Raw genomic sequence first — 14,370 nt, 5'->3', positions numbered from 1 at the left:
TTGAAAATAGTGAATTTCAACATGTGCCACTGACTGAAGCAGAATAAACTGACCTCTTAATTTCTATAATAAATATAAAGAAAACATGAATTCACGGTCACCCTGCTCAACTTCCCCTAATGTAATTTTATTTTCAGAGATAAAAATGGAGTTAAAGTGGAATAGTGACATATTTATCCTGAAAACTGGAATCCAGACAGGGATCAGGGTTATGAATATAATTGCTGCACGAGGATCCAGATCCTTAGCGTTTAAAAACAAAAACAAAACACCAGGAATTAGAAGTTCTTGAAAAGAAAGTCACGTCCAGGAGTTAGGATGACAACCTTATTTATTAATTGTATTTATGCAACAACTAATCAGTAACAGTTTTACTCACTATGATTACTCAACTATGTCCAGCATGATGGACTACTTTCATATTTTACCAGCATTTCACTCCAATTTTAAAGAAGTTGATATAATTTTAAAGAAAATACCTCATGGGAAAATAACAATTTTAATAGGTTGATGCTAATCCGAGCCCAATTTTTAATCAGTTTGCCTCCTGGAAGTTTACTCTTTATTTACTTTAATTTATATTTTTCTTTCTTTGCGAGCTTTTAAAATGACAAAATATTGACAATCAGATATACTGTACAAAGTTTCTGTTTTACGAGGACAAATGTGATTTTCCTCAATGACAAAACCAGCCCCCTTGAGAGCTTCCTTCAGGATATCCTCATCCAAGCAGAAAACAGGAAACTTGTAGTCACCACACATGTAAAATGTTGCATAGAATTTCATAATCATTATCAGATGTCCTCCAGTCTTTAACAGTGAAGAGATATTTTCAAGAGCTTTACAGTAGGACTTCTTGTCTGTGACAAAGTGCTCCACACAGTGTACCAGGAGCAGACAGTCAGCCTGGGGGTGGCTAATGGGAGACAAAGGGTTACAGCTCATGACATCAAAATTCAGGACTCTTTTGACTTTTCTTTGTAGCATCTGTTGCTTCTCAATCCATTGTTCACTAAAACAAAGAGATACAAGGTTATTAATATGCGTTTAATTTTTGACTGACTCGTGGTTAAGCATGGGCAAAATTAGCGAATTTGAGTTCTGCGCATTCGTGGATTTCCCTGCGAAATCGCAAGAAAAATCAGCGAATTCGCAGATTTTTCCCGCAAAATCGCAGATTTTTTTGTGATTTGCCCTGGAGTACTTTCTACTGGCTAATCCAGTAAGTGCTCCCTCATTGGGTAAATGTATAGTGCTTTTACTACACTGCAGCTGCATAACGGGCCAGAAGATTTGTCTCCAGTGACCATCTTCTGGCCCGTTACGCAGCTACAGTGTAGTTAAAGCACTATGGGGCAGATTTACAAGGGGCTTGCGCCTCTTTTGCGCCGCAGTTGCATCACTTTTGTGACGCAGCGGCAGCACAAAAGATGCGCCATGGTGCTGGGTATTAACAATGTGACGCATTTGAGAGATGCGTCACGTTGTAAAGCTCTGCGCCATCAGGAGGCGTTCCGGCGCAGTGGAGGGCGTTCCTGCACAGGAAGGCCTCCTAAAAGTGGCTGATTGAAATCTACAAGATTTCACTCAGTCACTTTTAGGCCAATCCTGCGTCAAAGGCTTGATGCAGCATTGGGGAGATAGGGCCCCCCAGAGCATTGCTGGAGCTGCATCGTAAGCGCGACGCAGCTCCAGCAATGCGCTGCTTTTACGGCACAGATGCGTGACGCATCTGTGCTGTTTTTGCCACATGGTGCGCCGCATTGTAAATCTGCCCCTATACATTTAGCCAACAAGGGAGCACTTATTGATTAGACAGTAGAAAGTACTCCAGTTGAGTAGAGGTATTGCACAAAAAGGTGGCATCTTCGTGGACAAACACGCAGGGCGGGATTCATTCTGCCCCCTGTTAGACTTGTTTTTTGTGCCCTTCTGCCCTCTGTTAGACTTGTTTTTCCCTTGTTTTTCTTCCCTTCTGCCCTCTGTTAGACTCATTTTTCCCTTGTTTTTTCTGCCCTTCTGCCCCGTGTTAGACTCGTTTTTTGTGCCCTTCTGCCCTCTGTTAGACTCATTTTTCCCTTGTTTTTCTGCCCTTCTGCCATCTGTTAGACTCGTTTTTTGTGCCCTTCTGCCCTCTGTTATTCCCTTGTTTGTGTGCCCTTCTGCCCTCTGTTAGACTCATTTTTTGTGCCCTTCTGCCCTCTGTTAAACTCGTTTTTGTGACTTTCTGCCCCCTGTTAGACTCGTTTTTTGTGCCCTTCTGCCCTCTGTTAGACTCGTTTTTCCCTTTTTTTCTGCCCTTCTGTCCTCTGTTAGACTGTTTTTTTGTCTGCATATGCCCTCCCCCGCAGCCAGTTCCACAGAGCAATTGTGCCAACGTATTCAGGAGGCCTCTGTTAGACTCGTTTTTCCCTTGTTTTTCTGCCCTTCTGCCCTTTGTTAGACCGCCCTCTGCATCACCCATCATCACTCAGAACCACCACATTATCACTCGGCACCATCACAGCACCACTCAAAACCACCACAGCATCACTCAGCACCACCACAGCACCACTCAGCACCACCACAGCATCACTCAGCACCACCACAGCACCACTCAGCACCACCACAGCACCACTCAGTGCCACTACAGCATTACTCAGCGCCACCACAGCATCACTCAGTGCCACAATATTATCACTCAGCACTACCACAGCACACCACAGCATCACTCAGCACCACCACAGCACCAATCAACACCACCACAGCACCACTCAGCACCACCACAGCATCACTCAGCACCACCATATTATCACTCAGCACCACCACAGCACCACTCAGCACCACCACAGCATCACTCAGCACCACCACAGCACCACTCAGCACCACCCCAGCATCACTCAGCACCATCCCAGTATCACTCAGCACCACCACAGCACCACTCAGCATCACCACAGCACCACTCAGCACCACCACAGCACCACTCAGCATCACCACAGCACCACTCAGCACCACCACAGCACCACTCAGCACCACTCCAGCATCAATCTGAGCAACCATTCAACAACAACTGGTTCAAATATGTTATCTCAATGTTTCAAGCTTTATTACAAATGTCACAAAAAGATGTTAATATTTCACTTCTGTTCTTGGATTTTCGTCACTATAACATACACTGAACATAATCTTCACAAAAGTTATTTACAAAAGTTTAAGCTATTGCCATTATAAATTAAAATCACTTTTATTTAAGTATTAATTATTTAAAAAAATTAAAAGCTATTTTAATTTGTAATATAAATACATCTAAGTATCATAAATACAAAACATGTCACATTTGGAAAGTTATAACTATTGGCATTGTAAATGGTAAAGCTATTAATTTAGCTATTTTCAAAACCAACACAATTGTCATTTACAAGACCAATAGCTCAAACGTTCCTAATGCGAGACCTCTTGCATTGCAAATGCTTGTTTTTATATCTATCAGTGCTTCCTGTTGAGGTTTACTTTTCGTGACGGGCGCCTAATTGCCTATTTGTAACTATTCTCTGACCCTGCTTCAAGAATCAGAGCAGGGTCAGAGAATAGTTGCAAGTAGGCAACGAGGCGCCAGGAAGCACTTACAGGCTTACAGCAGCAGGTGCCCAAGTTGAAGTTAAAGGTTGCAGGTGCCCAAGTTGAAGTAAAAGGTTACAAAAAATTAGCTTCAACCTGCTGCTTATTTTACCGCGATTTCGCGGATCGCAAAATCGCGGAAAATCCCAAATTCCGCTAGCGGAATGAATTTTCAGCCCATGCTTACTCATGGTTTGTAATGCAAAGATAACCATCGTCATAGCTGTTATGGAAGAATGTATAAACCTTTTCAAGATGGCTGCTTCCAGAGCCTATGCTCTGCACTTTCTATCCTGCACTTCTCTAGAGCAATCAGTATCACTGATTTATTGTCTACTAGTACATTCACCTTTCATTGCATTTCTGCTTTCCCTAAATTCCCATTAAAAAATGCTGGTGTCAGTTTTGCTTTTTGGAGTTAGAGATTTGCTTGACATAAAAGAGAATACTGTATATAGGCTAAGTGAAAAAGGTCCATCATTACTAAAATATGCTCATTGCAAGATATGTTTACAGTGATCCTTCTATCTACATCACCCATTGTGTGGGAGCAGTCATCTCCATCGCATCAATAAAACTTTCCATCCACTCAAATACCTCACCCTGAATGAAACACAAAATCTAGGAGAATTGTGTTATAGTTTATTGAGCTAACTCTACCGTGAGATGCTGAACTTTCATGGGTTTGTGTGTGTAAGTTGTGAACCTAACTGTAAGGTCACCATAAACTTTTTTTATTATGGGAATTTCTAAGGTTTGTCAAATACTTTGTCGTAGGATTGAAGTTACACGCCAAACAGTTAATCTAGCAGGGGCAGCTTTTTTGAGGCCAGTCGATTTTGATTCACTGGTTTAAATTGGCAAAGTCTATTGAAAGTGACAAGGAGCAGAGATGGGTACAAGTGGAGGTGAAGGTAATGGACAGAGCTGTGGGCTTCTTCTGAATGGTTGCAGAAGCAGGCAGCATTAGGCTGGTTCCGCTTCCTCCTGAGGAGGACCCTTACCACACCAAAAATGCTACAGAATCAACCCCTTCCCACGAGCTTGGAAGTGCAGTGTGTTGAGCGGCGTGGCACAGCAGTTAAACATACAACTAAACAGGGCTGGCAGCGGGTGCGGTGACTTGGCAGATTTGTCTGCATATGCCCCCCCCCCGCAGCCAGTTCCACAGAGCAATTGTGCCAACGTATTCAGGAGCTCTAAGAAATTGGGGCAGATTTATTTTCTGCTGGTTCCTCCTCCTCTCCTGCACCGCTCTTCTGAACTACAACACGCAGCCCAGTAATTGTTCAGAGCTTGGTTCTCTGCTTACCAAGGACCTTCAATGTTCATCTCTGATGAATTACAGGAGTGTTTAGGATTATACAGGTGCAGTGAGAACATAGTGCCTTTTTAAGGCAGGAGACCAGAAGAACAGTAACAATAAGGGCTCACCCTCTCAATTTGCAGATTGCATAATGCTAACATTTTCAGCATGCTTGTGCTCCTCGTCTATTAACCAGGTGCACTGCAGGAGGTGAGGTGGATCTTTTGCAATACACTATGCTTCACTAGCCCAAGCCTCTGGTTGGGGTTCCTGCACCAAATGCAAATTCAAAACCACTCTGTGAGACATCCAAGGTACTCATGAGCCCCCACTCAAACTTTTAAAAACTCAAACAAGTACTGTCTCAGCATGGAAGGGGGGGACGGAAATCATCCCAGGTTAACTGGAAAGCAGCATTGCAGGCACAGGATAAATCACTACAAAAGGAGGGAGAGACCCATTATGAGTCACTTACTCGTACTGTAGGACAGTTAACTGATTCCACCAAATGTTCAATTAGGAGGTATTTCTGGAAATCGTATGCACCCTCAGAACTGCCTGTAGATTTTGCAGCCCTGACCTCATTGGCCTCAGATCTTATTGGCCCTGGGACTAGTCAACATATCTCTGTCATCATTCTTCACTGACAGAGGGCTTCAACAATCAACACTCACTATCATGTTGAAAATTAACAAATGAAGAATCTGTGGGGGGGACATTAAGCTGTAATCGTTCGGGAAGAAGGCACCAGTAGGCCCCTGGCCTCTAATATTAACAAGAATGAAGTCAGTAATCAGTTTAAAGAACCAATAGCTAAAAAAATCAAGCTTGCTGTCCAAGTCCTTGGTGCCAATTCTAAGGGAGCCCTCCGATCTCATATCCATGTACAAGAATCAACCCCTTTACAGCAATACTTCACTGTCTATTCTTACATCTACAGCCAGACAGGAGAGCAATAGAGATCAGGAGTTGGGTAACGTCTTAGAGTTTAGCTTCTATTTAGTCAAACTCTGATATTTGGATGGAGGGTGTGCAGTAACATCTCAGACACATTCGGTGTCTATAAAGAAGCCATCACTGGTGGACATATAGCCTTCTCCTTTGAAATGTCATCAGTGATGTCACTGACCATGTCATGGGTGATGTAATATGTGAAATCATCAGCAGTGCATTGCAGGGGCGTGAGTTATAGTTAGGTCAGCTAACTATAACAGCTGAATTTGACAGGTTTTGTACAGGTAAAATGTCAGCCTAACTATAATTTTCCTATTACATGTGTTTTTTTCAGTGAATTTCTAATGCTTCTTTAACTAGTAGTCTTGTTTTTAGAGTGGTGGACAAAGGGGGATCGGCCTCCAACCAGCTCGCATGATTCCACTGTGTAGAACATACAGGAGGTACCAAGCTGGCTTCTTGACCTCCAAGGTCCCTCAGGAGTCATGTAAACCTTATACCCCAGCCCTCCTGTTACCTCCAGTAAGCCCCACACAGTGAGTTGCTGAGAGGTGGTCGCAGACCACGCCCCTTTCTCTACAACATTAATCCCGGGAGGGGAGCCAGGTCTTGGTGGGATTGTTTTAATAATGGAGGGGGGCACATGTTCCCACCCTCCTAGGGCTTAACTTAAATAAAACATTGTATGTAGGGGGTACTGTTGCGTGCTTATCTAGGATCCTGATCGATACTGTGACCTTATGCCCCTATTCGGCTATAAATCCATTTATTCCCTATATTGGCATAACCGTTCAAGTACAATATTCAGAAAGTCATCTCTGGCCTCACACGAACAGAGCCACATTCCAGAATAGTTTTCTCTGCCACTTCCTTTGCAACCAATTAGTGCAATGACAGAGCAGAAGTCACTATCTGAGATTCCGAGATTAACACTCCGAGTTCTTCAACAAGATAAAAACTCAGCAAACCTGGAAATCCCCGCTTGCTGTGTTTTGACTAGTAATGGAACTCTAATGAGCAACTGATAGCGATCACTTCCTAGTGACATCTTTAATTGACGTCTTATGTCCAGCAAACTTACGTCAGACCAGGCACCTTTCAGGTATAAATATTACCAACGTTGCCTTAAGCAATAGCCTGTTGCCCGTTGCTTGATGAAGCTGCTGTATGCAAGCCGCTGATACCATTATCGCTGCTAAAGCGCGAACGATGGTGTGGTGAACTTAGGAGCTGAACAGCCGTCCCTCTGCGAAAAGCCCAGCAGATGCCAGCTGCCCGAGGACGCTGTCCCCCCTCCTCCTCCTCAACGCGCTGAAGAGAGACGCTGCCTTTCTCCTGCAGAGAAATCCAGCTCCAGCGTTTCTGGTCTACCCTCGCGGGTGACTGGGATACCGAGTTCCCCCTGAAGGAGATACCAGACCTCCATCATTCTATTCAGAGGTATGGTGTTGACTAAACCCTTAGTGAGAATTCTTGAAGCAAACCTTGGCAAAACCAACTTAAACTAAAGCTACTTACTTACTCCCCTCCCACGTATTAGGCTTAGGTCAGGTACACTGGGGTAGGCGTAGTTAGAAGCACCAGTTAAGTATTTTAGCCTAATGTATATATGAATGTATATATGTTTTATTACTTTTAAACCATTGTATGGCTAAGAAACCATATCAATGCTTTTACAGTATTATCTCGCAATACTTATCTTACTGTACGTACTTCTTATAATAACAAGTCTTGCAATTGTGGCAATACATTTCTCTTGTACGAGAAGAAAGACTGTTCAATAAATGTTAACCCTTTGTTGACAAACGCCCGTCTCTCTGTTCTCTACATATTGTGAAAGTAAACTGCACTAACCTGAGTGAGTGAAATACATGTCTATTGTTTCACACGACCCTAGAGATTGACTCTTGATCTGAGGAGCAAAGTTGTCATGTTGCACTGTTGTTGGAAAACTGAATCCCTTCTTGTCTGTGCCAGGGAAACTGATCACTTCCTATTTCAGTCAAGAAAGTTTCCAGTGACCTCTGAGCTAGTTGGTAACAAACCCAATTAAGTTTAGCATAGTCAGTGGAGGCCTGGAAGATCCGCACTTCTACGTCGATACTACTGTTTATGTTATTCCAATGCGCAGGGCCTAGTGGGAAACTAGGAACTACACTACAGTACCTGCATGGCAACCCTGTGCTCTTGAGACCACAAACTCTCTTGGGTTTGTTTATTTAATTAATATAGGGAAGGTCTTGGACACCCTCCTAGCCCCGGGGACCACCACCTCTCCAGGGCTTTCCAGGTAATAATTTGGGGGGATGTGTGGACCCTCCTGCAGACCCCGGTGCCGTCACCATCCCTAGCCCCGGGAAAACAACAAAATAATGACAGGTTTCCATGACTGAACCCCTAGCACAACCTCCTCCTGAAGAGAAAGACCAGGCCATGCAGCATCACTCTTGGAGCCTTAGATAGCCCTGGGAATTGCCACCCACCGGGGCTACTCTGGCAATGTCCCAGGGTTGGACGCCGCCTTCCTCAAGCCATAGCAAACAATGCTCTACTTTGAGTGAGCAAGGGCAGAAAATACTGTCGCCTACTCAAAGCAGAGCAGATTGCTTTTGGACAGAACTACGGATCTACTTTTTGAATTTGTACATTTTGGTTTAATTACATTTTTTACATTTAGAGTTTTATTTTGGTGTGTTTTCATTTATTACTGTTTAAGTTGCTGCATACATTCTTTACATATAGCCTCTAATTTAAGCCTGATGTTTTTATGTCAAACTGCCTTTGGTTAAGTATATGTTAAGTTAGTGACTTTGTATGGTTCACCTTACAAGGTTTGTGTCTATTACTAAACACCAAGGACCCCATTTATTACAAGTTGCTGATGACTCTTCTAGACTATCAAGTTTTGCTCAATCCCAAAAATTACCCTCTAATACATCACTCCACAGGCACCTGCAAAGCCATTAACTTCTTCTTCAAGCAGTTGATCTGTAAACAGTTTGACATCACCAAGCCTTCTTCTCCTATGCCACCCACCCCTCTATGCTGTATTTCCTTTCCTTCGAAGTCCTGCCTGTTGTGGACCTCACTGATATCCTCAAATCCATTAAAGCCATATCCATAAAGATATCAAACCTACTCATTGTAAATATATTCTTTAATCAAATAATTGTCCCATAATCTCTGATAACATTCCCACTCTTGAAGAAACCACCACCGGAGGGCCATCACTCAATCCTGAGGACATTGTCAGGCAATCACTACCACAGCCTCAATTCAGGAAGGACCTCAAGACTGGCTGTTCTACTGAATTACTTATACACCTCCAGGGCCTTGAGACCCTCATGGGTGAGTAGTCATGTTTTATAAGAATGCTGATTGATTAATTGATATATCAACTTCTGGACCTTCAATCCCCTAACCGTTGACAATTGAATAATTGATAAATATAAATCCAACAAGAGCTATTCCCTGCACCAATCCAGCTTAAGACACACTGTAGCACAGGACACCTCTCTTACAAATCATAGACAATGCTCTGCTGATCGCAGATAAAGATTAACCCTGTCTCCTCATCTGACTGGATCTGTCAGCCAACTTCTATACCAGCAACCATTTTACCCTCAATCACACCTTGAAGTCTAAAATATAGATTCATTGGAAACTTAATGCAACTACCTATGCAAATGACATCAGCTTTTTTTTTACTTGGGCACCTCACATTTAGAAAACATCTATGTTACCCACCTTGAAAATTGTTGCCTAAATATCTTCTGATAAAGTTCTAGTCCTAAATATTGTTAGGTTGCCTGTTTTCAGTGTGTATATTTTGTTGATCTATATAAAACACAAAGGTGACCGATGGGAAACTTAGAGATAGATTGTAAAAAAATGGCATTAAGGCTAACAGAGAACTTTAAGAAATGTATCAATGTTTTTAGAAAAGCAAAGAGCAACCATATAGTGTGTTTACAAAAATCCCATCATGATACAGCCCCAACGGTTTCAAAATATCATTGGTTGATATTCTTTAGTTATGTTAAATATAAGTCTTAATTCCCCCGGACCGATTTTAGGTATAATATCCTGTGGTGAAATTATCAAGTTTCTGCAATGTAACCTTTGAAAAATGCCTGTTTTGTTTGACAGCATTACCTCTACAATGTTATCATGTTTTAACATTAATTGAGCCTTTTTGTCTCACCTGCTGTTTTGTAGAATTTCATGGGACATCCTACACCAGAATGTATAGCCATTCTCCTGTAATTTGGAAATTGTCTTTAAGCATAGTCCTACATCTAGAGAGAGTTCATTTTGGCGATGAATTCCCCAGTCTTTGGGTGCAGTGCCTCTAAAAGAGGAGGATAAATGTGAGAAAATGTTTCCTTCCCAGTATAAGAATTGGCTTGGTAGTTTGGTCTGCCCTGTTCCCATGATGCACTGGGCCAGGGTCAGACTAATTTGCATATAGCCAAGTTCTGAGCTGGGATGGTGCAGTGAGCTGAAAAACGGTGATGGATCGAGCCCTGATCTTTGGACTGGGTAAGAGTGGTCTGCTTAATTCAGACACTCTGTTCATCACAACCCCCTTTTCTGAATCAGTAATGTATCTGCAGCACTGATTGTTCCACCCGCTTAAGTAGCCCTTTAAACGTGTCCAGGCTTGCCAATGCAGACCCTGTTTGTGCAACTTTACTGCCATGTCGACTTGCCATTTAAAATCCCTTGCCAAAACTTAAACCCCCCTTTTCTTACTACTATGGCACCCTCAAGGTAGACCTCATGTAGCCCATTGGGCATGATTCTGTGTAAGTAAAAGGTAGGGCATATACATTATAGCTTTACATATACTGTCAGTGAGACACTCACAATTAACTTTATTTTCTCTACTTTGAGGCCTTCACTTCTCCTGGGTTAACATTGTAAATTCCTTATTACATTTAATCAATGCCATTTCTGATTGAGAAAGAATAGACCTGTCATGTTTGGTACATATGGATTTGAAATAAAAATCCTCCATTAACAGTAAGGTTTGATTTATTATTACAAATTTAAAAATACCACTTATATAAAGTTGGCATGTTTCTGCTCTTAGCCTCTGTGTGCCTGATGCCTTTCTATGATACACATATGGGGTGGGTAACTGGTGGGCTTGTGCATTTCTTCCACACAGCCACATGCAAAGGTTGCTTCGATGTGTCTGATGGGCCATTAACATACTCATGAGTCATTCAGGGCAGGATGGAGGGAGGAGCTAACACACCTCATTGGGCTTTGACATTCTCCGACACAAAGGGTTGCTTAACTCCTTGAAGTGAATCTGGAACCCAGGGCTGGAAGGTAGAATGTTAGTGGACTTCAAAAGCCCCTCTTTCAAGTGCCCCACACATCAAAGGCACTACTGGTTATGAGAGCTGGAACATTGCCCCTGCCCTACCAACTAAATACACTTATGGGCCTGTGGATACTCTGGCAGGAAGAGGGCTACTAATGGACAGTCATTGTGCTGGACTTCTTTGGAGGACCTGCTGTGGCTGACATGTCTGCTGCCCTCTCTGCCAGGGTAAGAAGGTTTGGACCTTCAACACTTGAAACCCAAAGTGACTCCAAGGATTTGTGTGCTTGTTTCCTGTTTTGAAGTCTAGTGCTGCACAATGACGACACAGCTGAAAAATGCAGCATCGCTCACAAATCCTAGGGATTGGAACTGACGCATCACCTCCCTATTCCTCGCATCTCAATGTCAATAAATCCTCCAACAAAGGTACCTTTTTAGCAGGACAAGGTTGGTCCCTGCATCCTGCCAATGCTCCATTTTGGTTGGCCTGAACCTTTGGATTGACCAGCTTGCCCAAGTTGACACGTTATGCTTCTAAGCACTATATTTGCAGCTATTCTTCAAAACTTCATAATTATGGTTCTTCTTACTGAATTTTTGTTGTTTTTGTAACATTTTGCTGATTAAATTAAGCTCTGGTTTGCTAACCTTGTGTGGATTTTTCTCTTTTCCTTTCATTGTTCACTGTTTGAAGTGTTGAACAAATACTTTGTACATTGCCTCTTAAGTTAAGCCTGACTGCTCAAGCTGCCAGAGGGTGAGCACAGGTTAATTTAGGGAGTGTGCCTGAATTACCCTGACTAGGTTTGTGGTCCCTTCTCTGACAGGGAATATACCTCTGCCAATGTGAGTCCTAATTTCTAACAATCTGTCAATCTGTCAGTCTGTCAGGGGGAGGAACATGGCAGCAGCTGACTGAAACGGCTGCGGGCTCTAACGGTGGCATGATTTGAGGCAGAAAGATTGAATACCTCCCTCTGGAAACCTCCTGATAATGGTCTGGACCTACCTTCGGTCAGGGGATTCGGTATAGGCGGTGTCGGCATCAGGGTCTCCGCTGGTATCTCCCTCGGCGCTCTCCTGGGCGTCCCCATCAGCAGTCGCAGATTCGGCGTTTGTGGAGAGGACGGGGAGAGTGCGGAGGAGCCCGCTGCTGGTCTTCCTGTGTGAGCTGCTCTGCCTGCGTGAAGGAGACGCGGCTGGAGGCTCCCGACGAGAGGATTGAAAGCGAGCCGATAACAGCATGAGAACGAGAGACATTAATGGTGACAGTGGGCTGGAGGTGGGGGAGAGCCGCTATAGAACTGAGGCGGTCTGGCCAGAAGCAAAGGCTGAGTTTAGGTAAAAATGGCATTTTGAGGTCGTATTACCTGGGAGAGGGAGGCAGATTGGAGGCGGAGAAGGAACGGGCAAGTCTCTCTGTAGAGGAGGCTCTGGGTGAAACTCGTGACACGCTTTGGGGATTAAAGATAGCTGCTTCTTGGGGGGCAGCGGTGGAAATCTTTGACTCTCCATTGTTCGACCTTGCTGGAAAAAGAAAGGGTAAACCTAAGAGTAAAATTGCTGAGGTAGATATGGATGTGGAGAGGGACATAATAGGCAAGGTCTTTGCTTACTGTATGGAGAGTGGAACATCTGTACAAGTGGGTATTTTGGCCCTCCAACCTACTAGATATTCACTAAAGGCTAGAGCAGCACACATTGTCTCAAACAAATTGATTACCCACTCAATTATTCTGCAGCGTGTCTCCCCCCCCCCGTTGCAGAAGTTAACACTGTGACCAGGAAAAGCAAACAGATTAAACAGGAGGGGTATTTAGGACCACCAGTTACCCCAGCTCTTTTTAAAGCACATAAGAATAAGACAAAACTAAGAGAAAAGAAAAGTGTAGATACCAAAGTAAGAATAACACCATCTCTGAAATCTTACTATCAAGTTATGTCCCTTACTTCTTCTAAAAACCCTCAGCCTCAGCTATACCTACAGACCCTAGCTCAAGTCAAAATCCTCCACGAGCTTCAAGCTGTCACTATAGCACAAAATACGCCTGTTGAGATCAGTCTGAATGAAAAAGAGAAAACACTATCTGAATCTAGCGTTATGGATAGTAGTGACACCAGCAAATACGAAGTGGCAGAACTTACTTTCCAACCCACGTCTAATCAGGTTCAGGAAGTACATCCAGACATAACTCTTATCAACAGATTTGCTATGTTTGATCAGCAATTGGAAGTAACCCATGGGCTAGAAACAGATCTGAGAGATTTGTCAGCAACATTAGCAGAGGGGCGGAATGAAGAAGTGAAAAAGGAAGACTCCACCCGTTCTCTGGTAATCAAAGAAGTAACACCTTCAATCTCTCACTTACTGGCAGATATTCTACTGGCCCTGAAAGAGGAGATGACCAATTGCTTTACAGTCTCCGAGGTAAACAAAGCCGATTTAGCTAATAGATTCCTAGTTTCTGAAGCCAATCAAGTGGCAATTCGGTCCTCTTGCGAGTTATTGGCTCAGAAATTGGAAGAAGTTACTGCACGTACGGACGCAATTGAGGAAGAGATTCCCAAGATCAAAACTGCTATCAAAACTGCTATAGAGGCTACAGCATCACAGTTGGGGAAACTGTCTGTGCAAAATAAGAAGCTTAATGATGATCTTGAGGGGTTGGAGTACCACACAAGGAAGAATAACCTGAAGGTTATGAATGTACCCGAGGCAATAGAAGGGGATGATATTAAGGGCTTTTTAATCTCGCTCTTGAAACGTACAGTGCTCAAGGACCACTCGGGAATTGACCTAAGTTATGAAATACAGAGAGTCCATAGAGACCCATTCAAAAGGAACCCTGGGCGGTCAAGGCCCCGGAAGATCTTAGTTAATTTTTTGTCTTACTCAGTAAAAGAACAAATTATGTCCACAGCTCTGAAGGAAGGTGCCATCTCCTCTGCATTTGCAGAACAATCTCTATTTTCATTATTTATCAGATCAGACATTTCCCAAATAAGAGGTTGCCAGAGTTAAATGGACTTGGGGCAAGGGCTCAACTGAGATTTCCAGCGACATTGTGTGTAATGTGGAACAACCACATGCACATGATCCACTCTCCACGAGAAGCCAATACCCTAATAGCAGAAATAAAGCTTGAAAAAGAGGGAAGTGTATGAAAGGGGTGAA

General features: G+C 43.3%; 1 protein-coding gene across 1 annotated transcript in view; it reads right to left on the bottom strand.

Moving 5' to 3' along the window:
- Positions 1-313: 313 nt before the first annotated feature.
- The window catches only part of LOC147718278 (nicotinamide N-methyltransferase-like), a 69,520-nt gene continuing 55,463 nt past the window's right edge, over positions 314-14,370 (bottom strand). Inside the window, exon 3 of the mRNA XM_086966675.1 lies at positions 314-1,012. Within this exon, the coding sequence (XP_086822801.1) occupies positions 577-1,012 (436 nt within the window). The 3' untranslated portion in view covers positions 314-576. The remainder of the gene's footprint in view (positions 1,013-14,370) is intronic.

Source organism: Lissotriton vulgaris, chromosome 4_1, assembly GCF_964263255.1.
Source record: "Lissotriton vulgaris chromosome 4_1, aLisVul1.2, whole genome shotgun sequence".
Lineage (NCBI taxonomy): Eukaryota > Metazoa > Chordata > Amphibia > Caudata > Salamandridae > Lissotriton > Lissotriton vulgaris.
Note: the sequence above shows the minus strand (reverse complement) of the source record. Positions and strands in the feature narration are given on the sequence as shown.